General features: G+C 39.1%; 1 protein-coding gene across 2 annotated transcripts in view; it reads right to left on the bottom strand.

The window, feature by feature from the left end:
- The window catches only part of FANCI (FA complementation group I), a 60,099-nt gene that overhangs the window by 8,424 nt on the left and 25,857 nt on the right, over window positions 1–25,818 (bottom strand). The window contains exons 19-31 of one of the 2 annotated variants that reach the window (XM_044665445.1): window positions 25,579–25,680; window positions 18,120–18,296; window positions 17,916–18,037; window positions 17,265–17,429; window positions 15,674–15,853; window positions 15,159–15,325; window positions 13,031–13,107; window positions 10,195–10,311; window positions 5,777–5,828; window positions 5,319–5,446; window positions 5,126–5,194; window positions 4,871–4,964; window positions 4,462–4,646 (exon numbers count right to left, since the gene is read on the bottom strand). In XM_044665445.1, the coding sequence (XP_044521380.1) occupies window positions 4,462–4,646; window positions 4,871–4,964; window positions 5,126–5,194; window positions 5,319–5,446; window positions 5,777–5,828; window positions 10,195–10,311; window positions 13,031–13,107; window positions 15,159–15,325; window positions 15,674–15,853; window positions 17,265–17,429; window positions 17,916–18,037; window positions 18,120–18,296; window positions 25,579–25,680 (1,635 nt within the window). The remainder of the gene's footprint in view (window positions 1–4,461; window positions 4,647–4,870; window positions 4,965–5,125; window positions 5,195–5,318; window positions 5,447–5,776; window positions 5,829–10,194; window positions 10,312–13,030; window positions 13,108–15,158; window positions 15,326–15,673; window positions 15,854–17,264; window positions 17,430–17,915; window positions 18,038–18,119; window positions 18,297–25,578; window positions 25,681–25,818) is intronic. The other variant, XM_044665446.1, reaches the window with a different exon arrangement.

Raw genomic sequence — 25,818 nt, 5'->3', positions numbered from 1 at the left:
CTGTGCCCACAGGGGCCCCTTCCTATAAGTGGTTGTTCCTTTATCTGGGACACGAGCCCTCTCATTATTATCCTCTGCAAGAACGTGAAAACACGTTACCAAGACTACTGATGCTCCCACTTCTGCCTGCCAACTGCTTCAGAACAGATCTTCATACCCATTCTCAAGGATAATTGTCCAAATGCATTATGATTCTTTCTATGCCTTTCTGAGTATTAGGCTACTCTTGAGGATAGAGATTTGATTAGCAGGTTTGAACCACTTTTTGTTCTCCTGTCTTGGACTGAAACATCTGCTAATAAGCCCAAAGCAGAGGATACTGGCCAATGGATACAAAACAATATTTGCCTTTTTTCAGGCAAGAATTGTTGTCTGTGTCAGGGTAACAATAATAATGATCATGATGATAACTTGTCCTTGCAGAGTACTCTGAGGCTTTCAAAGCACTTTCTTCACAACTCGTGAGGTAAATGGTGAGAACTATTCCATGAAGAAAAAAGGGGTACAAAGAGGATGACTTGCCCAGTGTACCAGAGCTAAGACCAAACTGACTTCCTGACTTTTAGTACTTCCCATTCTACTATGATGCCTTTTTTTTTTTTTAAACCCTTACCTTCCATCTTATAATCAATATTGTGTTTTGGTTCCAAGGCAGAAAAATGGTCAGGGCTAGGCAAAAGGGGGAAAGTGACTTGCCCAGGGTCACACAGCTAGGAAGTATCTAAGGTCAGATTTGAACCCAGGGCCTTCCATCTCTAGGCCTAACTCTCCACCCACTAAGCCACCCAGCTTGCCCCCCTACTATGATGCCTTTTAACCCTACCATCTCCCTTCCACATTGGCTTAACTCTCTCCTCTCTTGCACAGTCAAACTCCTGGAGAAGACTGTCCTCACCTTCAACTTTTTCCTCACTTCTCATTTGCTCATCCACCTCTAGATCTAGCTTCTGTCCCCAACAATCAGCAAAAATTGCTCTTTCAAAGGCCGACAAGGCTCCTTTATTCAGCCTTGACCTTTCTGCACTGTTGTACACCGCTGACCACCCCTTCTTGGGTACTCTCTCCTTCTGGGGTTTTGTAACATGGCTCCTTCTCCTGAGTTTCTAAACTTGTTCCCCAGAAACCATTCCTCACCTGCATCTCTTTCTGTCAGGAAAGTGGACCAGATTTCTTTAAGTCGCTCACAATTCTTCACCCAAGTACCCACACCTAATCTCCCAAAAGTTGCTCAGCCTTGGCTCCTCTCCTCCCACATTCCTTCTTGTCTCCCTGCCTCTCCCTCCCATCTGCATGACCACAGTCCTCGTCCTGCCTGACTACAGAATGGGCCTTCCCAGTGATATTGCTAAAGAGGTCTAACCAGGTTATTTCTCTGCTCACAATGCTTCAGTAAGTAGTTCCCTGTCATTTCTAGGATAAAAAACAAATGTCTCTGGACTTTCTGCCAAGATGTCTGCCTGAATGAGAGGCAAAAGCCACTGAGTTCACACGTAACTATCTCAGCAAAACCCTGAAGTTTGTACCAGACAGAGAAAACTATTAAATTCATTGAGAAACCACATTAAGCAAAAGAGTCCACCCCCAAATGGCCCAAAAGGCAGCTAGCAGCCCCCAGGGAATAGGAAAGAACCCTTCCCCTCCCTAGCCTCCCATGCCAAGCAAAGCCCAGGTCAGTACTTCCCAGCTTGACCAGAGATGGACACGTGTAGACTGCAAGATTGTACCCACAGGCAGTGAACCCCTGAGGGAACGCCAAGGCAGAGACCTTGAAAACCCCAGTGGTGGTGTTGAAGCGTTTGGACTGGGAGAGCCTAGGCCCTGCAGCTCTGAGGTCCCCAAAACTGTTCGACTATGCTAGAGATGACCCTAAAGATATGGCTCTCTGAACCTCAGATTCAGAAGGATGCTGAACCTCAGGAGGTGGAGGTCAGCATAGGAATCCAGAGTGAGACCAAGCGGGGCCAACCATTCTACCCAAAAGTGAGGTAAAGGGGGACAATATGACCTTGACACAAAGCCTCAATTTAGGAGCTAGAGATAGATGGGTAAATCAAACAATTAACATCAAACATTATTGCAAATTAATTCCATAAAACTGCAAAGAGAAACACATAGGAAAAAACCTTCCCCCCCCCCCCAAAAGGATTCCACAAATACTTAGAAGAAATGAAGCAAGAGATAAAGGAAATAAAAGCATTTGAGAGAAGAACTAGAAGAATAAATATCCTAGAAAAAAAAGTAGTAGGTGGTAACAAATTCTTATTTAAGAAACAGAATCTCTAAAAAGCAGATTAGACCAAACAGAAATGAATAATTCCACAAGAGAGCATGAACTATTAAAAAAAAACCTGAAGAAAATATAAGATATCTGGTATAAAAAACAGATGACCTGGAAAATATAGGCCAAGGATTAAGAGTGGTTGGATTGCCTAAAAACCACATTTACAAAACAAAAGTTTTGGACAATATATTTAAAATAATCACAAATGGAAACTGCAAGATCTACTAGAACTACAGGGTTAAATAAAGCTAGAAATAATTCACTGATCACTTCTTGAAAATAATTCCAAAAGAAGAAATCCTAGAGTTGTCACAGTCAATATCTAGAGCTTTCCACATTAAAGAAAAAAATACTGGATATATCTAGAAAAACTAAGGTAAAGAGATATCAAAGTTTCTACTACAATCCAGAGGAGCTCTTAAAATATAATATTTCAAAAAGGCAAAAGAGAAAGGCTTACAACAAAAAATACTCTGCTTGGTAAAACTGAATATAATCCTATAATGGACCTCAAGGGAATAGAAGACTTTCACCCATCTCTGAATAAAAAACCAGAGCTGAGTGGGAATTCTGAAATTACAGATACAAGAGTCAATAGAAATTTAGAAAGGAAAATTTATCAAAGCAATTGGAAGAAGCTATACAATGATGTATTTCTAAAAGTGGAGAAGAAACAAGTACCTTTCAGAATCTTAATATCTTCCAGGGATGCTGAGGACTTTAAGTAAGAAAAAAGTCTTCTTGGGTAGATTGGTTCTGTTCCAAGAGTCTGAAGAGAAGAAAGGGAAGGGGGAGTTCAAAAATGGAATACACTAGTGTAGAAAGAAGGAACAAGAGAGCAGAATGCTATTCCTCATAATTGAGGTGCATGAAAATAAATGTAGAGGAGGAGGAATCAGAGGAACTTTTCTCTAATCTGAAGCAGAGAAGAGTTCAACAGATGGTTGAAAAGTAATACAAGTAATACATTTAACTCAACAGAAGATGAAAAGGAAGAAGGGAGAAGGAGGAATTAGAGGGAGGGAGGGTAGAGGAAGGGAGAGATTATTCCCAAGCTATACTGATGATGTAGAATATTTATGGCTGTTTTTGAAGTAGCCAAGAATGTAAATTCAAGAGGGTGGCCCTAGAGTGGGGAATGCTCTAATTTGTTAACTGAACGAGTTAGGGCAAATGAATGTGAGGAAGTGTTATTGTGCTCTATGAAATGATGGCAAAAGGACAGTTTCAGAGAAACCTGGGAAGACTCATGTGATGCAGAGTGATTAGAACAAGGAGAACAATTTCTGCAACAACGATATGGCAAAGACAAAGAACTTAAAGAAGAAATCTGATCAGTGGAGTGATGAACCCCGATTGCAGGGGACCACTGATGCCACACACTCCCCACTTCCTGACATAGAGGCGAAGGGTGCAGAGGGCTAGGTTAGAGGAGAGATTTATTTTGAATACTGAAGCTGGTTTTGCTTGACTATCCAAGAGTTCTTCTTGTTCTTTTGTTTCTAATGAGACAAGGAGGAGTTTGGGGGTGGGGAGGGAAAGTGGATTTTTGCTGATTGAAAAAATGCACAAAGAACAAGAAGCAGATGAGCAGGACAGTTTTTAAAGTAACAGAGAGTGGTGTGAAACAGCAATTCGTAGTCATAGATACAGCCTTCTTTTTGTATTCTGCTACATTTGGAAATGCTTCTTTTTTGGTGTTTAAGTTTAGAAGGGGAAAAAAATGTCTGTTTGGCATTTAAAGCCTTTCAGAATCTGGCTTTAAACCCATCCTTTCAGGCTGATTACACATTGTTCCCCTCACACATTATCTACTCCAGCCAAATTGTCCCACTTGCTGTGTCTCCTAGATGGCTTCTCATTTCCTGCCTCTGTGCATTTAAGCTTCCAAGCCTAGTGCTTTATCTACTGTGCCACCAGCTGCAGAAGTCAGGAGATTTGGGTTCTAGTCTCAAAATCATCACTTACAAGTTGTGTGACCGTGGGCAAGTCACTTAACCACTATGAACCTCAATTTTGCCATCTGAAAAAATGAGGATAACATGTGCCTATCTACAGAGTTCTTAGTTACGCTGAGGAAGCCTGTCTGACTGAGCCCTGGGAATGGGGCAGCCCTGGCTATGGTGGGTTCATGATGTGGGTCTGGAAGAGGACTCTGCGGCTGTGGGTCGGTGACTCACGTATTTCACGAGAGCTGTAAGGATGGCGTAGACTCTGCTGAGGTTCCTGAGCAGGCCATCCACACAGCTGCCCGAGGGCAGCGCCGTCTGCACCAGCTCGTGGAAGGCTGTGAGCAGGGTCCCCAGCTGCAGTATGGCTGCCTTCTCCAGGGCCTGGTGTGGCGACCCTTCCTGAGAAGCCTCTTCTGGAGGGAGAAAACAAGAGCAAGACTAGCGCAACTTGACTTTCTGAAAGCTAGAGGAAGTTAAAATCAGAGCTACAGAGCAGGCTAGTGAAAATAATTTTGTGGATCCCCAGTGATAAATGTCACACTGACAGAGTTCTATTGGTTCTTCCCCATAGTTTCCCTTTGATAAAACAGTTTAATGTAGGTGTTTTCCACTTCCCTTCACATGCATGAGCACCCACCTGCCAGAGCCTCGCAGCCAACGTGCCCCTTAAGCTTGGTGATCAGCCAGTCGACTTCTTCTAAGACCTTTTCAGCCTGACTGAGAACCTGTAACTACAGAAGAAAAAGCAACCCGGTGATGTGGCATGTAGAACTGGGCAGTGAAACAGGACATGCAGGTGTGAGGAGGCCCCGGGCCCGCCTGCTCCAATTGTTCTGGGTTACTTCTGCTCCGCAGTGAATGGTACCCACGTGGCTCTGGCAGGAACACTTACACAAACGGTGGGCGCTGCTGTTCTTAGATTCACCATCGCAAAGTGGTTTGGTTTTTCTACCTCTATATCCTGGGGAAGGAGAAAAGTGGGAGGGTCATTAGCATGGAGGACATCTTCTCTTTGGATCAGAAAAGCCTCTCGGCTCCTGGGCTTCCAACTAGAGGCCTGGAGGAGCCAGAAGATTCTGCAGTACCTGGTCAAGGTCTCCGAGCTGTCCATGGATATCTTGAGACAGATCACGAAGCAGACTAACGGGACTCTTGCACAAAACATGGAGGCTGAAGAGAAGGCTCATTAGGCCCTTGCAAAATGAGGCATCTTCTGGGGAAGGAAAGGAAATGGGATCATTGATCAAGGTATAGGCCAGTAAGCCCATTTTGGACTATTTCAAGGAAAAACAGGGAAACAGCTAAAGAGTTGGTCAGATCATACTGTAGTCTACTATCCCAAAACAAAACTTGTTTTACCCATTCTGTATGGGTCTACCTTCCTATCCAAGGCAAATAAAAGTAGGTAGTTGTCCATTATTGTGATATAATAAAGTCACCAAACTAAGGGACTTGTATAGACTTAGTGTCAAAGAGTATTTGTTTTAATAAATATTATTTGATGACAATGGCTTATATGTAGCATAAAAAGAAAAACACATACCCAGACTGTTTTCCTTGCACATCTTGATGGTCCAGGAGAGCATTTGAATAAGCTATATCAAAGGAGAAGGATCAGTTGCTAATGTTAGTGACAAAAATAGGTTCTAAATAGTGTCAAAAATAAACAATCACTGGGCATTTATTTCCAAGACTAAACAAATGATTTATTAACAACATAGACACAAATCCATTCTTATTTTTCTCCAGTAAGTCCATGGAAATTAATTCTAAAACTGTAATGAAAGACTTCTTTCAGAATGATTTTGTGTTTGAATTACATTCAGGACCTGTCATCCCTTCAGGCATTAAAATTTTCCAATTTTCCTGCTATCTCCTAATAGGAGTTATCAAATTAAATATGGAATGAGGACTAGTACCAGGTTCTGTGGGGAATATGGTTTCCTTTCATATCCTAGTTGCATTGACTTTGTTCATGCAAAAAAGCTTCTATTTCATGTAGTCAAAACTATTGGGGGTGTGGTGGAATAGGAAACAAACAAAATCTGCTAAGTATATCTTTTTTTAAAAGCATTCAACAAATTCATCATAGTATTTCCAAAACTGTTCTACATGTCTTTGCCTCTAAACTCATCTGTGCCGCTCTAGCAGGAGGTCTCTGGTAGGATTTTGAGGGATCTATGCTTTGCTAACTTTCTCTTATTTGCAAAATTGATAAACATGCCATCTATGCTTTATCTAATACAAGTATGAAATAGCATAGAGCAAAGCAGAGATCACACACACACACACTATACTGTGAGTGTACATTGTGAGAGATCTTTCCAAGTGGATATGGAATCATTAATGATGCCTGCACCTGAGCATTTAACTAATTCCAAATCTCCTATTATCATTTAGCCCATGTATCTCCACTTTTCCTACAAGTATAGTCATGCAACTATGTTGACTGGATCCACTAAAACTTGATTTTATCTAATTCTCGATTCCACTCTCCATAACTGTTTCTCCAAACATCTTTCCTCACATCTCCCTTTTGGCCCCCTCCTCAGCTCTCACAGCTGAGGTCTTTATACTTTTTACTGAGAAAGTAGAAGCCATTTTCTAGGAGAACTCTCCTCTTCTTTAACCTCACAAATGCTGGCTACCACTATTCTCCCTTAGTCTAAGGAAAAGATGGCTCACCTTCTCTCTAAGGCCAATATCTTTATCTGCATCCTTGAGCTCAATTTTCCTATCATTTCTGGCTAATTGCCCTCACAACCACTCCCTCTTTCTCTTACCTTCAATTTCTCCCAAGACCTTGGTTCTCTCTCTCTCTCTCTCTGCAGCCTACAAACACACTCAAATTGTTCCCATTAAAAAAAACAAAACTTCTCTAGATCCTATTACCCCTTCAAGCTATCATTCTATATTTCTATTCCCTTTCTCAAGTCAAACTCTTAGAAGAAATAGGCCACACCAGGATTTGTTTCTTAACCTTTGGCATGTCTGGTGGAACCTATAGATCTCTTCTAATAATTAGATTTTAAAGTGCCTAAAATGAAATATCTAAGATTAGAAATGAAAGCAATGACATTGAAATAGTTACCAAAATGTTAAATTCTTTTAAAAGATCACAGATCCCAAGTTAATAACCTTTTTTTTTTTTTTTTTTGTATTCACTGCTCTTTCTCTCTTCTCAACCCTTTGTTATCTGGCTTCACTCTATCATTGCTCCCTTCAAAGTGACCAATGATTTCTTCTAAAAGTAAATAAAATCCTTAACTTCCATGTTAGCATCAATATTGTGTATTGGTTCCAAGGCAGAAGAGTACTAAGGGCTAGGCAATGGAGGTTAGTGACTTGTTCAGGATCACACAATTAGGAAGTGTTTGAAGAAAGTTTTGAATTTAGAATCTCTTATCTCAAGGCCTGGCTCTCAATCCACTGAGCCACCGTCACCTCCCCCCAGATTTCTTAATTATCAAATCTGATAGTCTTTGGCTCAATCCTTATTCTTCCAGATCTTTTTGAAGTATTTGACGCTATTAACCACTTTTCTCCCACATACTGTTTCTTTCTTGGGTTTTCATACTTCTTTCTTTTGGATCTCTTCTTACTTATTTTTTAGATTCCTCAGCCTCCTTAGAGATAGATCATCATCCATAGCATGGTCTTCATCTCTGAGTATACCCCAGGGTCTAACCTGGGCCATCTTTTCTTCTCCATCACTCCCACTGCTCTCTCAGTGATCTTATCAGCTTATCCATGCTGCTAATGACTTTCAGATGTACAAGTCAAGCCATAACTTCTTCCACTGAGCTTTAGTTATGCATCAATAACTGCCAGTTATCTATATCAAAGGTTTGTCACATAAGGATTTTGAATTCAGCATGTTTTCAGACCAGGGCGGAGTACAGTAGGATTCTCATCTCCCTGGACCTGGAAGCTATGCCCCTCTCAAAGTAGCCCTACATCGCATTAGCTTTTGTGGCTGCCAAGTCATGTTGCTGATTCATGGTGAGCTTGTAGTCACAAGATTTTTTTCATAAAATATGCTGCCTGGCCATGCCTACCCTATCTTGTGTGTGTGTGTGTGTGTGTGTGTGTGTGTGTGTGTGTGTGCCCAAGTACAAGACTTTACATTTATTCTTATTGAATTTTGTCTTATTAGATTCAGCCATCAATACTGTAGGATCTTTTAGGATCTTGACTTTCATCTGGTGTATGGGTTATCCCTCTCAGCTTTGAGTCATCTGAAAATTTGATGAAGAGGGAAAAGGGAAGGAATAAGCATTCTTTAAGTTACTATGTGCCAGGCACTATGCAATGTGCTTAACAAATGTTATCTTCCTTCATTTGATGAGCAGCACACTATCTATGCCTTTATCCAAGTCACAGATAAAATGGACCTCTGGCATATCCACTGAAGATACTTGGCAAAAAAATTCTTACCGGTCTTTGTCAGGTACATGCCAGCCCTGGCTTGGGGGCCTGTCATTCTATAGTTTAAGCCAGGATCCAGAAACCCAAATCCATTTCAAATTTCTTAGTTCCAAGTGTATTGTGGTGCTTCTTCCTTTCCTTCTCTGTGACTGACATCTTTCACTTTCCAACTTCTCACAGATGAGATTTTCACTTTGCTTCTTCAGATCTTTTCTCATGAAGAGGTGCTCCTCAAATACCTTGACTGTCTCTTTCAGGAGAGAGATTCAGCCCACACTCTGACCATAGATGGCAGCCATGGAAATGTGAACATCACGCACTTCATGCAAGTCACCTGAAAATTTGCCTTGCTTTCCTGACTGAGAGCTTCAGGTTCCCAAATTGCTTAGGAGTTGTTACAGATTATCTTTCTCCTTAGCATTTCATTAACACCTTTATATCCTGAAAGAAAATTACCTTATTCCATCTTTGCTCTTTTATCAACTCTTAACAACTTGGCAACCACACCTAACTTTATTTCCCCTTTTCTCACTGCCATTTAATCTAGTCTTCTAATAGTCCACAGCATTCTGGAGGAGGTCCTTCTCTTCAGATTCCCTCTCCTCTTCATTGTTCTTCCTTCAGCTACAGGTGCTAGTCTTCAATAGTTCTTCTGGTTCTACATTCTTTCTTCCCCAGATTCAATCTCCGTCATTCTTTTTCAGAATTACCTCATAATTCCTCCTCCTTCCTATTCAAATCTTTTTTCTCCTTCAGTCCCTGCTCCCTCACAACCATTTCTTTCAGAAGCTAGAGACTGTTCCACAGTCTTTCTATAAGGCCCAGGCTGGCCTAGAGTGACTCCATTTCCAATATCTCCAAGTGAAGGAAAGAGACTGGCAGTCCCTGAAGGGCATAGCATCCTTGACCTCTTAAGGACCTCCTTGCTCCTCATTTCTATATTTGGCAAGTAGATGGCCCCTTGATGAAAGAAGCCAAGAAAAGGGAGATATTCCTGGTTCTTCTCTCCATCATAGCACATACACAAAGCTGTCATTGCTCCCAGCATTACTTCTCTTTGATGGCTCCATGCTTTCTTGCTTTATCATTCCTCTCTATACATTCAGTTGCCCTGTGGCAAAGGCTCCTGCAGAATGCTCTGGTTGTGTTCTGTCAGTATTCTATGAGGAGGCTATGGTAAAGAGTACAGATGACTAGACTAGTAGAAATCATAATTTATAGATTTAGAGCTGACAAAGACTTCATAAAATCATCTAGTTAATTCCCACCATTTTCTAGAAGAGGAACATTCCCGTTTCAAAGTCATCTAGGCATTAAGTAGCCAAGCCAGAATGCTTTGCCCCCATGCAACCTGGCAGGAACATTGGGTGAGATAGCATAGAGCTTATATTAATGGGAGCTAACTTAAGCCAGGGGCAAAGATATGTAGAAAGTTTATAACAGGCTAGAACAGGGTATCCACTTATTTTCATGATGCAAAAATATCTTTTCTGAGGAAAGGAATCTTGAGAATTCAGCGCTTAGGACCAATACCTGAGGTGAGGAAGGATCCAATAGCTTGGACAAACTGGAAAGAATAGTCACTAATAGGAGAGCCTCCTTGCTATTGAAGTCATCATCCTGGCTGCTGAGCAAGTTCACTAGAGATCTCTGTGTGAAGAAAATTCACAAAATTATTAACAGACATGTCTAGGTGGGAGAGAGAGGGATAAGGCCAGTGATTTCACTGGTGTAAGGAACTCCCTCTACCAATGCAGACAGGCATTTTCTCCCCAACTGAAGAGTCTTAAGAGAGCTGCTTAGACCAAAGAGAGGTTAAATGATTTCCCAGATTCACACAGCAAATATATGTCAAAGTCAAGGCCTGGACTGAGGTATTCCTGGTTCCAAGGCCATCTCTATTCACTATACCACGATATCTCTCCTACTTGGTAAAGAGGAGAAATAATTTAATCAGAGATTTCTTTGGCAGGAGGAGAAATGATTAAAAGCAAATGAAGACCTGCTAGTGTCAATATAATATAAAGCTTACCCAAGGTGCTGACAACAAAGTGTTTTAGGAATTGCTAGTTTGGAACTAAGAAATGGTTTTCTTCCTCCAAGCGGTCACCAATGTGATAAAGATAATCTAATCATATTATGGACTCAAAGGAATGGGATAAAACTCAAGAGTCTAATAAGTGAATAACTTTACCTTAAAGAAAGAATGATAGTCCTTATAGTTTATCTTTGTGGGACAGTAGCTGCCAAGGTGGAAAAAGTATACTAGATTTGAGGCTAAGAAGTTCAAGTCCTCTCAGGTGCTTGCCAGGATGATCCCGGGAAAATGACTTACCTTCTATACAGAGTTTAGAGTCTTTTCTTCATCTGTAAAATGAGGGATTTGGACCTGATGGTCTACTGTGTGTCAGTCATTGTGCTAAGTGTTAGGGATAGAAAAAGAGGCAAAGACAATCCCTGCTCTTAAGGAGGTAATACTCTATAATGGGGCAGACAACATGCAAACAAGTAAAAACAAAGCAAGTTAAAAAAGATAAATGAGAAATAATTGACAGAAAGCAGTGAAATTAAGAGGGGTTGGGGAAAGATTCCTGTAGAACTTGGGTTTTCAGGTGGACTTAAAGGAAGCTAGGGAGGGCAGCAGTCAGAACAGAAGAGGCAGAGTGTTCTGGGAATGGAGGACAGCCAGAAAAAGTGCCTGGAACTGTGAGATGCAGTGTCCCATTTGTGGAATAACCAGGAGGCTAGTGTCCCTGGACTGAAGGGTACGTGTTGGGGTGTAGGGTGTAAGAAGATTGGAAAGGTAGCGGTGGGGAGGTGGGGCTTGGTTAAGGACTCTGAATGCCAAATCAGAATTTTTATATATTTTTTATAGAGGCAATAGGGAAGCATTGTTGGGGAGGGACATGAAAAGACTTGACTTTAGGAAAATCTCTTGAGTAGCTAAATGGAGGATGGTTTGGAGTGGGGAGAGCCTGGAAGCAGGCTGATTCACTAGCAGCTTCATCAAGATGAGGTGATGAGGGCCTGCACCAGGAGAGTGGCAGTCAGAGGAGAGAAGGAGGTGTATTCAAGAGATGTGGCAAAGATGAAATTGGCAGGACATGGCAACAGCATGGATAAGAGGGTAAAAGAGTGAGGAATTCAGGATAACACTTGGTGGTGAACCTGAGGGACTAGAGGGATGGTGTTGCCCTCGACTGTAATAGGAAGGTTAGGGGCTGAGGGCAGGAGGTGTTATAAGGAAGAGAGGACTTTAACAAGAGAGGTTGGTTTGCAAGGGAAAGATGCAGGAGGATAAAGATTCTAGAATATGAAAGTAGGGTTTGGCTGTCTTTATCTGGATTTACCTGGGGAGACTTTATCCTATGGCTGCTGATCTATTCTGATTCCCCATCCTACCTGCTGCTTGCTGTTGTCTGCTGTGTTTTCTTGTGATCCTGAACATCTGGGTTCCTTTTGGATCCAAGATCTTTTCCCTGGGCCCTGCAAATCTTGCCATAGACCACTACCTCTACTACTACCTAAGGGGGGGGGGGGGGGGAGATGGTTTAGTGCAGATTTAGATAGAGCAGGGACTCCCTGTGAAGGGATAGTTAGATCTGGGGGATTTTAGTTAGCTGACATTAGTATCAGGGTCATCCTAATTCCCATTTATCTTTTCCTCTTAGAATAAACACAACTTCCCTGTTACTAAGTGGTCTGTGTGTGTTGATCTCAAACCAGGCTCTGCCCTGGTCAGAGTTACTTTTGGCGTCCTGTTGGCTTCCAACCCACAGTTAACATCCTGATACTGGTCCTAGTGAACCCAACTTATCCTATCCCCAAAACCCACCTCCCTTTGACAGAGGGTGTGGGGGAAAAATTAAGTTCTGTTTTGGATTTAATGAATTTAAGATGTTTGCTGGACATGCAATTTGTGATGTCTGAAAGTCACTTGGAGATGTGAGATAGATCAGCAAATAAACTGGAGCAGGAAGAATCACCAGCATAGAGAAGGTAATTAAATCCATGGGAGCTGAAGAGATCACTAAGTGAAGTAGTATAGAGGAAGAAGAAGATCCAAGATAGGGCCCTGAGGGACACTAAGACACTCACTATAACTGAATTTCCTTTCAATCCTAAAAGCTGTTCTTTTGCTCATGTTGTGATCTAGAAGAAAAAAATTCTGGCCTTTTTCCCCAAGAAAAGAAGGCATGTACCATAATTCCCTTTCTTATCAGCTGCTTCTGTTATGGATTCTCATTTCTCCTCTCAAGAATCATTTTCAGTGCATAAGTCAAACCAATTGACTGAAATCACTGCAGCAATTGATATTTTTTTACTTGTAGTCTGTCAAACTGAACATGACCTACCCAAAGCCACTCACCTGAAACTGCCTAATCTGGAAAGCTGCTCTCTGGGTGATATTAATATCTTCTTCTCCTTCATCCTCACTGGCAATATCTGGGAAAGGAAGAGAAAGACAGTTAAAGAAGCTAAATGTTTTTGATATGGATTCATATTTTTTCTATTAGACAGAATAGGTCATTTTCAAAATTAAGCAGTGTTCAGTGGAATATTTAAGATTAATTTCGATCTATCCCTGCTGTCACCTCAAAGCACTTCAAGACTTCAAACTATATTATAAAGCAGTAATCATCCAAACGATTGGATACTAGTTAAAAAACCAGAAATGTAGATCAATGAAACAGACTAGACAAGAAGGAATCAGAAAAATTACCAGCTCAATAACTCCATATATAACAAATATGAGAACACAAATTACCCAGGACAAAATCCTGTTTAGAGAGAACTGCTGGGGAAATTGGAAAGAAATCTGGCAGAAATTAAATTACATCATTCACCAATAAACATAAAATGGACATATTGCTCTGAATATTATTAATGGTTTTACCATTAAAAACGAAGAACACAAGAGCAGGTACTTTTTACAGCTATGGCTAGGGGATACTAAACAAGGTGATTTACAAAAGTGATTTTAAAAGATCATTTCAATTATGTGAAATTCAAAAGCATTTGCATGAAAAAAATTAATGTAATGAGGATAAGAGGGAAAATAGCTGATGCAGGGAAAATCTTTATATCACATATGTAAGATAAGAGTCTGAAATGTAAAACACTTTAAGACCAAATGCCACCCTCTAATAAGTGGTTAAAAGATATAAACAAAAAGTTCTTAAAAGTTCTTAAAAGAATTGTAAACTATTAAGAATCAAATAAAAGAATGATCCAAACAATTGTTAAAAGAAATGCAAATGAAAATAAATGTGAGGTGTCATTTGTAGATTTTAAAATTAATGTTCAATGTCTCCAAAGTATGATATTTATAAGGATTTGTTAATATTAAATTAGAGAGCTAGAGAAACGCAGGGAGCCTTTTCCACTCAGCCCACGTGGAAGAGAGAGGGTGTGGCAGAGCGAACCCAAATTATATATAGACCGGGTAACCATGCATGTAAACAGAAAGGAAAAGGAATTGTGGGAAATACAGAAAGGCAGTTTGGGTAATGTGGTTTCAGGGGTTCAAGATTTTCCAACTATACACATTCCATTCCCAGAAAATTGGCAAAGATGACAAAAGATGGGAAAAGTGAATGTTGGAGATGTCAGAAGATGGGCAGACATAATTGCTGGCCAAGACACAAATTGGTCTGTAATACTGAAAAACAATTTGGGATTATGCAGCTAAAGTGACTATTGTTCAGAACCAGAGATGCCACTCCAGGTATAACCCAAGGAGTTCAATGGTTCCATATACATATTTATAACAATAGCTTTTATGCAAAAACTAAGCTATGATATATGACTACAATTGAATTGTGTTGATCTCAAAGATGAGATGGGCAGGGGATAAGAGTGCCAGGCCTGGACTCAACTTCCTGAGTTCAAATCTGGCCTTAGGCACTTACTAGCTATGTCCTGGGCAAGTCATTTAATCCTATTTGCCTCAGTTTCCTTATCTATAAAATGTGCTAAAGAAGAAAAGGGCAAACATTTCTCTATCTTTGTCAAGAAAACCCCAAATGGGGTCATGAAGAATCCAACATGACTGAAAAACAACAAAGAAAAGAAAAAGGAGGCACCTTCCTACTTTCTTTGCAGGGGTAGGAGGAACTATGGCTATGTCCAATATGTTGAGAAGTTTAGCTGGTTTTATCTCTTTTTCATTTTGTGCTATGAGAGATGACTTTCTAAGAATGAGAGGGATACTCTGGGAATGTAGGTGATGTAAAAACAAAAGATATCAGTAATTTTAAAAAAGAATATTACATACATTTTATAGGCTTTTAAAATACCATAATCAATTCTCCTATGATTATTCCCCATTATATGCAGCTTAGTAAGTGCAACTTAAAGACCACTAGATGTCACTCCTTAGCAAATCAGAACTATCCTCAACAGTCCAAGATGTCTTTTTTAAGTTTTCAAGCTTGCAAACAAAAGACTGGCAGTAAAGAGAAGCTGGGTCCAAAGCAGTTTCTTCAAGTACCTACCGAGAGCCCGAAGGAACTGATGGATCTTGGCAGGAAAGAACTGTTGGACTGTGTGGAAGATCTTCTGCAAGCCCTCTAAGCACAGGAGAGAGATGGTCTTGCCTTTCTCCTTCTTTCCTGATTCCTCAACAGCAGTGGGAATCGAAGTATACCTCCATAGCAGGACTCTGTGGAAAAGATCACCGGCCTGAGTGCTAGCTGATTCAGATAACAGTGGAACTGGCTAAAAGGCTTTACCTCACCCACTAGCTTTTCCTATCACAGCTAGATCAATTATGCTCTTTATTCACATTCTCTTTTTCCTTCTTCTCCTGTGCCCTAGATCCAGTCCAAAAAGTATAAACTCCCTGAGAGAAGAAATTGTTTCTTTTTGCTCTCTGTGTTTCTGGTCCTCAACACAGGGCCTTCCTCAGCAGGCGTTTATTATGTTTGTTCAACTAATCAAAACCTTTTCTTTGTCAGATCTTTTTTCATAAAAGATGGAAGCCAAGGGCTCAGAAGGATCAATGACTCACCGAGTGATTTCACAGAGGTTCTGGAATATCCTGTCCATATTCTGACCATCAGGACCATCCACTTGTCCTGTCTCCTCCAGTTGCTGCACTTTCTGGAGGGCAACACTCACAGCATATCGCATGAACTCATTATTGGACCGTAGGACAGATAAACTTTCTTCGTGGCTTTGGGAACTATCTCTAAGGTGGGGGGAAAAGAGCCTTTTACTGACATTCTAAAAATTTCTCTAGCCCTAGATCACCTAGATTTTTAATTGAGAAAAAAAGGAAAAATAGTTATTTGGGCTGATGATTATGGAGTTGTCAACTGTGATTATTGCTAAGGAACAGATACTTTTTGAATATGAATAATTCTAAGAAATATGGGAATACTTCTATGAAGAGTCACAGTAAAGATAAAAGAGCTAAATGAATATATACAAAGACATCTATATATGTATAAAATGTCATTTTTAAATGTCAACAAAACTCAGATAAAATACAATTGATAATAATAAAGATTAAAATTAAATATATACTATTTTAATAAAAGACTTTAAAGAAGTATAAATAAAAGTCATTAATTGGGAAAAATGGAAAACTACTTCAGTGTAAGGTTATATGTATTATTAATTACAATCATTCTTTCATGATGTTTTGCTTAACTATTTTGGGAAACTTTATTGGAGTTTAGCTCTTAAGTTTGTTGGAGTTTGTGTGCAGTATTGAAATACAATTTTTCAATTAAAGAAAAACATTTGGGCTTTCTGTAAGATCTGGATACTGTTGAGGCATGCCTTTGAGGTCAACTCTCTCTTGCAGCTCTAAATCTATGATTTTTCAGGTTACCTCCAATTTTTTGCTCTATGGCCATAATTCTTATTTCTTCATTATCCTTTCCTTTCCTCCTCATTATGCCTTTTTAACTTATTTTCTCTTTAAATATTTGCCTTTATCTGCTTTGTGGTTCTTTAATCTATTAGGCAAATCCCTTTTATCTTACTTTTCATCATTTTTCTAATGGCATCTGTATTATAAAGAATGTCGGTGTTAAGATTGGCTTGTAGAAGTCACCTAAGTGACATATCTTCATTTTAAAGATGAGAAGGAAACTGAGGACCTTAGTGAATTAAAGACAGATATGAGAATGAAACCCAAGCTACTGACTCAGGGATAAGTGTCCCCCCTCCCCCCCCCCCACTATATAATTTCCTCTGACTATGGCTGGAATTCATCCCTATGTTATCCTTCATCTTTTATTTTCCTGAGGTCTCATTTTAACTGCTATTTCTTCATCAGGGTTTATCTGGTATTATCTTCCATAAAGTAAAAGATTTTGTGTCTGAGTTGTATATGTGATGAATAAAAAATGTAGGGAATTGGCAGAGATATTGGTGTTGATTTGGGACATATTGGTGAATCTAAGAATGAGCAGGAGTGCTTCTCCTCCACCGAACTATGAGCTTTTCAAGAAATTCTGTTCCTTCATACATGCTGATATACTTGCAAAAATCACACTGCTCTTTGTGGTATGCTATTAAATGCACAGAACTTAGAATCTATCAGAAAACAAATTAACACCCAACAACTCTTCTAGATGAGAGATCTTTACCTGAATAGAGCCACAAGCAGAGTAGACACAAATTTCATGGACAGGAAACTACGAACTGTTTTGTTAGCCATTGTAGACTTGCCCTTCCCAGCTTTCTCCTTAAGGATATCAGAGAGTCTGCTATAACACTTAAAAAGGCTTAGAATCTCCTCGAACTTATTTTTACTGTGGGAAAGGAAAAAAGCAATAATAGTCATCATCAAACTATTGTATTGTGCCCCACACTGCAAGCACTTAAAAGAAATAAGGTTCTCAAGGTCATGATAATTTTCTGTTATCATGTGACTATATCATAAGGTCAATGATATTATGCTTTTACCTTCATTAGACAACAGAAATACTCATAAGTCACATAAATCTGTGTGGGACACTCTATTAAGATAAACTCCAAATCTCTCCTTTAAAATCAATGGAAGTTCCTGAATTTGGGGCTCACAAAGGGAAAACTATATATTCACATATCCATTTGGCACATTTTGTTGAAAATTTTTAGATTGTGAACCTATCAGAAAAAGACTACATCCCATTCTGTGGTCTATAGGAGTGAGTGCTTGACACATTGATAAAAGTTCAACAGATACTGAAAATTAAGATTCTTATTTATCAATCTGCCCTATTAACAATAAATGGATAGGCAAAGTTGTTCTTTACCTGAAATTGCCCATATTGAAATTATATTCTATCAGGACCTCACAAACTCCCATCACTAGGAGAGCATAGATATTATTCTTGATACCGACACTAGTGGACTGAGAGAAATCTGCTGATTTATCCTGAAAGACAAAATTCAATAAATTAAATCATTGAACGTTTCCATCATTCAAGTCATAGCATTCCTGGAGAAACATCAATTACCAATTCAAAGTCCTCTAGCTCACTCTTGATCATTCGATTGGTAATTGACTCCAACATGTCTCCTAAGTCTTGCTGGAATCCTTCTTCCTCTTCTTCCTCCTCTCGTTCCTCCTGCAAGGGTATCACTCTATTCTGATACCATGCCAAACAGTGCTGGATACAACACAAAAGGTGAGCCTGCAGGGGAAGAAAAAAACACTCTAATTCCTGGGATTTACCAGGCTCAATTGGGTCAATGTCTACAAAGAAAAGTATTCATCAGCACCCACACCTAAAAGGATATCAAATCAACATGAATTACTGGAATTTTAAATAGATATATTTTAAAATTGACAGTAGCAGGGAGTTTTGTTATATGATGAATACAAGGGAATCACAGCGCAACTATGAAACTCTATGGCTTGCTACCAGTGTCATTAGTTCATGACCTCTGGTTTAGTTTCTAGAGTTGAATGTATTCTATGAACAGAGATTTTTTTTTTTTTTTAAACCCTTACCTTCTGTCTTGGGGTCAATACTGTGTATTGGCTCCAAGGCAGAAGAGTGGTAAGGGCTAGGCCAGTGGTTACCAAACTTTTTTGGCCTACCGCCCTCTTTCCAGAAAAAATATTACTTAGGCCCCAGGAAATTAATTTTTAAAAAATTTTAATAGCAATTAATAGGAAAGATAAATGCACCTGTGGCCATCACTGCCCCCCTGGATCGCTGCAGCACCCACCAGGGGGTGGTGGTGCCCACTTTGGGAATCAATGGGCTAGGCAATGGGGGTTAAGTGACTTGCCCAGGGTCACACAGCTGGGAAGTGTCTGAGGTCAGATTTGAACCTATGATCTCCTGTCTCTAGGCCTGGCTCTCAATCCACTGAGCTACCCAGCTGCCCCCTAGACACAGATTTAAGTCTAGATAGATCTTGATCTTTTTTTTTTTTTTTTTTAAACCCTTAACTTCTGTGTATTGACTTATAGGTGGAAGAATGGTAAGGGTAGGCAATGGGGGTCAAGTGACTTGCCCAGGGTCACACAGCTGGGAAGTGTCTGAGGCCGGATTTGAACTTAGGACCTCCCGTCTCTAGGCCTGGCTCTCAATCCACTGAGCTACCCAGCTGCCCCAGATGTTGATCAATCTTTTGCTGTTCCTTTTCCATTTGGTTCATTCTACTTTTCATGGGACTCTTTTCTCCAATGGATTTTTTTGCCTCTTTTTTCAGGAGGTCAATTCTACTTTTTTAAAAGAACACTTTTCTTCATTGAGTTTTTGTAACTCTTTTCCCACTTGACCAATTTTGTATTTTCTTTTTTAATTGCTTTCATTTCTTTTCCCCCATTTTTAAAAAAATTTGAATATTTTCCCATAGTTATGTTTCATGTTCTTTCTCTCTCCCCCAAACCCCCCACACCCCTGTAGCCGATGCACAATTCCACTGGGTTCTTAACATGTATCATTGATTAAGAACTAATTCCATATTATTGATAGTTGGACTAGAGTTGTTGTTTAGCGCCTACATCCCCAATATCCCCATCAGCCTATGTGTTCAAGCAGTTGTTTTTCTTCTGTGTTTCTCCTCCCACAGTTCTTCCTCTGAATGTGTCGTTTTCTTTATCATAAGACTCAGCCTTGCTCTGGATCCTTGCATAGTAGAAAAGTCCATTATGTTCGATTGTACCACAGTGTGTCAGTCTCTGCATACAATGTTCTCCTGGTTCTGCTCCTTTCTCTCTGCATTAGTTCCTGGAGGTCTTTCCAGTTCACATGGAATTCCTCCAGTTCTTTATTTCTTTGAGCGCAATAGTATTCCATCACCAACAGATACCACAATTTGTTCAGCCATTCCCAAATCGAAGGACATTCTCTCATTTTCCATTTTTTTGTCACCATAAAGAGTGTGGCTATAATTATTTTTGTACAAGTCTTTTTCCTTATTATCTCTTTGGGGTATAATCCAAGCAGTGCTATGGCTGGATCAATTCTCAACACCACCAGCAATGCATTAATGTCCCAATTTTGCTATATCCCCTTCAACATTCACTACTTTCCTTTGCTGTCATGTTAGCTAATCTGCTAGGTGNATCCCCTTCAACATTCACTACTTTCCTTTGCTGTCATGTTAGCTAATCTGCTAGGTGTGAGGTGGTAGCTCAGAGTTGTTTTGATTTGCATTTCTCTAATTATAAGAGATTTAGAACACTTTTTCATGTGTTTGTTGATAGTCTTGATTTATCTGAAAATTGCCTATTCATGTTCCTTGCCCATTTATCAATTGGAGAGTGGCTTGATTTTTTTGTACAATTGATTTAGCTCCTTATATAGTTGAGTAATTAGACCTTTGTCCAAGTTTTTTGTTATAAAGATTTTTTCCTCCAATTTGTTGCTTCCCTTCTAATTTTGGTAGCATTGGTTTTGTTTGTACAACAACTTTTTAGTCCAATATAATCAAAATTATTAATTTTACATTTTGTAATTTTTTTCTAACTCCTGCTTGGTTTTAAAATCTTTCCTTTCCCAGAGATCTATCGAGTATGCTATTTTGTGCTCACCTAATTTACTTATAGTTTCCTTCTTTATATTCAAGTCATTGACCCATTCTGAATTTATCTTGGTAGAGGGTGTGAGATGTTGCTCTAGACCCAATCTCTCCCATATTGCTTTCCAACTTTCCCAGTAATTTTTGTCAAATAGAGGGTTTTTAACCCAAAACCTGAGTTTTTTGGGTTTATTATAGACTGTCTTGCTGAGGTCGCTTACCCCAAGTCTATTCCACTGATCCTCCCTTCTGTCTCTTCACCAGTACCATATTGTTTTTGATGACTACTGCTTTATAGTACAGTTTAAGATCTGGTACTGCAAGGCCACCTTCCTTCATTTTTTTTTTTCATTATTTCCCTTGGTATTCTTGGTATTTTGTTCTTCCAAATGAACCTTGTTATAGTTTTTTCTAATTCAGTAAAAAAGTTTTTTGGTAGTTTGATAGGTATAGCACTAAATAAGTAAATTAATTTGGGTAGGATGGTCATTTTTTTAAACATTTGTTAATATTTATTTTTTAGAAAAGTTAACATGGTTACTTAATTCATGCTCTTACTTTCCCCTTCACCCCCCCAAAATGCACCCTCCACCATGGCTGATGCATATTTCCACTGGTTTTAACATATGTCATTGATCAAGACCTATTTCCAAATTGTTGATAGTTCTATTGGTGTGCTAGTTTCGAGTCTACATCCCCAATCATGTCTGCCTCAACCCATGTGTTCAAGCAGTTGTTTTTCTTCTGTGTTTTCACTCCTGTAGTTCTTCCTCTGAATATGGGTAGCATTCTTTTCCATAAGTCCCTCAGAAAGGATGGTCATTTTTATTATGTTAGCTAGTCCTAGCCATGGGCAATCAATGTTTTTCCAATTGTTTAGATCTAGTTTTAATTGTGTGGAAAGGGTTACATAGTTGAGTTCGTATAATTCCTGTGTTTGTCTTGGCAGATAGATTCCCAAGTATTTTATATTGTCTAGTCCTAGGGTGATTTTAAATGGAATTTCTCTCTCTAACTCTTGCTGCTCTGATGTGTTGGAAATATATAGAAATGCTGATGATTTATGTGCATTTATTTTGCATCCTGCAACTTTGCTAAAGTTGTTGATTATTTCCACTAACTTTTTAGTTGATTCTCTACAATTTTTTTTTTAAATTTTTAAACCCTTAACTTCTGTGCATTGGCTCCTAGGTGGAAGAATGGTAAGGGTGGGCAATGGGGGTCAAGTGACTTGCCCAGGGTCACACAGCTGGGAAGTGTCTGAGGCCGGACCTGAACCCAGGACCTCCCATCTCTAGGCCTGACTCTTTATCCACTGAGCTACCCAGCTGTCCCCTCTCTACAATTTTTTAAGTAAACCATCATATCATCTGCAAAGAGTGATAGCTTGGTCTCCTCACTGCCTATTTCAATATCTTCAGTTTCTTTTTCTTCTCTAATTGCTACAGCTAGTGTTTCTAGTACAATGTTAAATAATAGAGGTGATAATGGGCATCCTTGTTTCACTCCTGATCTTATTGGGAATGCTTCTAATTTATCCCTGTTGCAGATGATGTTTGTTGATGGTTTTAGATATATACCGTTTATTATTTTTATGAAAGGCCCTTCTATTCCTATACTTTCTAGTGTTTTCAGTAGAAATGGGTATTGTATTTTGTCAAAGGCTTTTTCAGCATCTATTGAGATAATCATGTGGTTTTTGTTGGTTTGCTTGTTGATATGGTCAATTATGTGAATAGTTTTCCTAATATTGAACCATCCTTGCTTTCCTGGTATAAATCTCACCTGATCATAATGAATAACCCTCATGATCACTTGCTGGAGTCTTTTTTGCTAGTATTCTGTTTAAGATTTTTGCATCTATGTTCATTAAGGAGACTGGTCTGTAGTTTTCTTTCTGTTTTTGTTCTACCTGGTTTTGGGATCAGTACCATATTTGTGTCATAAAAGGAGTTTGGTAGAACTTCTTCTTTGCTTATTATGTCAAATAGTTTGTATAGTATTGGGATTAGTTGTTCTTTGAAGGTTTGATAGAATTCACTTGTGAATCCATCTGGTCCTCGGGATTTTTTCTTAGGGAGTTCTTTGATCCTAGGTTCAAATCAAGTCCCAGACACTTCCCAGCTGTGTGACCCTGGGCAAGTCATTTGACCCCCATTGCCCACCCTTACCATTCTTCCACCAAAGAGCCAATACACAGAAGTTAAGGGTTTTTTTTTTTTTTTGGTTTGTTTGTTTGTTTTTAAAAAGAGGGAGTTCTTTGATGGCTTGTTCAATTTCTTTTTCTGATATGGGTATCTAGTGTATTCTATTTCTTCTATTGTTAATCTAGGCAATTTATATTTTTGTAAATATTCATCTATATCACATATAGATTGCCATATTTATTGCCATATAATTGAGAGAGGTGAGGTCTCCCTTTTCATCTTTGATACTGATAATTTGGTTTTCTTCTTTCCTTTTTTAAATTAGATTGACCAGTACTTTGTCAATTTTATTTGTTTTTTCAAAGTACCAGCTTCTAGTCTTATTTATTAATTCAATAATTCTTTTATTTTCAATTTTATTAATTTCTCCTTTAATTTTTATAATCTCTAATTTAGTATCTAACTGGGGATTTTTAATTTGTTCGTTTTCTAGTTTTTTGATTTGCATGCCCAGTTCATTGATCTTTGCCCTCCCTAATTTGTTAATATATGCACTCAAGGATTTAAATTTCCCCAAGTACTGCTTTAGCTGCATCCCATAGATTTTGGTAGGATGTCTCATCATTGTCATTCTCTTCTATGAAATTATTGATTGTTTCTATGATTTGTTCTTTAACTGATTTTGGAGTCATATTATTTAATTTCCAATTAATTTTTGATTTGCCTATCCATGTGCCCTTACTAATTATTATTTTTATTGCATTATGATCTGAAAAGGTTACATTTATTATTTCTGCTCTTTTGCATTTGTCTGCCATGTTTCTATGCCCCAGTACATGGTCAATCTTTGTGAATGTACCATGTGTAGCTGAAAAGAAGATGTATTTCTTTTAGTCCCTATTTATTTTTCTCCACATATCTATTAACTTCCCCATTTTTTTTTTTTTTTTTTTTTTTTTTTTTTTTTTTTTTTTTTTTTTTTATTTTAAACCCTTAACTTCTGTGTATTGACTTATAGGTGGGAGAGTGGTAAGGGTAGGCAATGGGGGTCAAGTGACTTGCCCAAGGTCACACAGCTGGGAAGTGTCTGAGGCCGGATTTGAACCTAGGACCTCCCGTCTCTAGGCCTGGCTCTCAATCCACTGAGCTACCCAGCTGCCCCCCCCATTTTTCTTTGACCTGTTTTGATTTTGAATTCCTTTTTGAGTTCTTCTAGCACTTGAGATGAATTTACTTTTTTCTTTGAAATTTTGCAAGTGGTTCCTTGGATCTTACCGTTCCCTACTGATTTTGTGCTTTGTTCTTTGTCATCATAGAAATATTTTTGGGGTTTGGAGTTTCTTTTGCTGTTTGCTCATTTTCCCAGCCTGTTTTTTGCCTGTGGACTGGGAATTCTGAAAGCTGCTGATTCTGTCTCCTTTGTTGCTGGCTTGGAGGGCTCAGCAATGTAAATTATTTTTGTCCCGGGGCTAGATCTTCATTGTAGCAGTGCAGGCTTGAAAGGGTCCAGCACCATAGGCTACCCTATGGGCTGGTGCCAGGGCCTGGATTTTTAAGGGGTGGGTCTGAGGTGCTCTTTTGTTGGTGTAGCCCAGATCCCAGGATCCCAAAGTTGGCCTATGCCCAGGTTTGGAACCTGGCACAATAGGTGGAGGGAGGGTTGGGGGTGTGTGTGTTAGTCAGCAGTCCTCTGTGTGTGCAGTTTTTCTTCTGGTTTCCCCTTATCCTGTGAAATTGACTCTCTCTCTGCTTGCCTTTCAAGTTGTGTTCAGTAGGAGAGTTCCTCACTCCATACTGCTGTGGATTTCTGACTCCTGTCATTTTCAGGCACTTTTAAAAAATTGATTTGGAAGGACTGTCAGAGCAGTTTCAACTTTTGCTGCTACTAAGCAGCCAACTTGGATCCCCTAGATAGATATTGGGAGATCAATAATAGAAAGCTGGCTCCAGATCCAGGGCATCTAGTGTCCTGGGAAAGTTTGTTAATGTGGAGTCAGATACCCAGCAGACATGTCTTTCAATGAGTTCTAGACAACTTTTAGAGGATTTGTTTCAATTTTTATATTGACCTCTGACCTCCATGGATATGATTAGCATCTAGGAAGGCAGAGAACCAACCTCCTTTATCCATTCACCAGCAAAGATCCAAGGTTATTTTGCTCTGGAGTAGGAGTTTCATATAGCTATAGAACCAAGTAAGACACTTGGCCTCAACCTGATTCAAGGTACTCCACCACCAATCAAGAGCTCGTTAATTATATGTAAGCAAATAGATCAGATACCCTTTGTAGATGGGACTGGGGAATCCTGTACTGTTCAGTTAATGGTAAAGATGTCCAAATTGACAACTTCTTGCTGATAAAAGGAGGCAAGAACACATATGACCTAGGAGTCCTATAGTGAAACTTTTGTAGGAATAAATCCTAGGTTGATGGATGAGCCTAGCTTAACCATGAAAACGATGGTAGCAAAAAAGAACATTGTTAAAACAAACAACTTTGAAAGACTTAAATATGCTGATCAGTGCAACAACTATGATTTCAGAGGGCTGATATTGAAGTATATCACCCACTTCCTGACAGAGAGGCGAGGAACTAAAAATGCAGAATGATACATATTTTTACATAGGACCAATGCAGGAATCTGTGCTATCTGACTGCATTTTTAAAAAAAAAACAAACCAGGGTATGTTTTGTTTGTTTTCATTTGGTGGAGAGACACAAAAGTAAGAAAAAATTCATATTCAAATTGAAAGAGAAAAGCCAAAAAAAAAAAGTTATAAAAATCTTACCAGGGGTTCTTGAAGAAAGATCTGATCCCCTTGGGCCAGAATACAGGCTTCTAATTTCAATGGAGGTAGCAGGTCATGTTTTGGTTCATAATACTGTTTTAACTGCTTAGCAAAAACAAAGATACTACAATTTACAAAAGTTTGTTCAGTTAAGCCACTGGTAACATGGGTGTTTAACATCATCTAATGACATGATCATCATTAACCAATATTACTTAAATTTTCAGATGTATATAGAAA

Source organism: Gracilinanus agilis, chromosome 2 (genome assembly GCF_016433145.1).
Source record: "Gracilinanus agilis isolate LMUSP501 chromosome 2, AgileGrace, whole genome shotgun sequence".
NCBI lineage: Eukaryota > Metazoa > Chordata > Mammalia > Didelphimorphia > Didelphidae > Gracilinanus > Gracilinanus agilis.
This window is presented reverse-complemented; position numbering and strand designations above follow the sequence as displayed.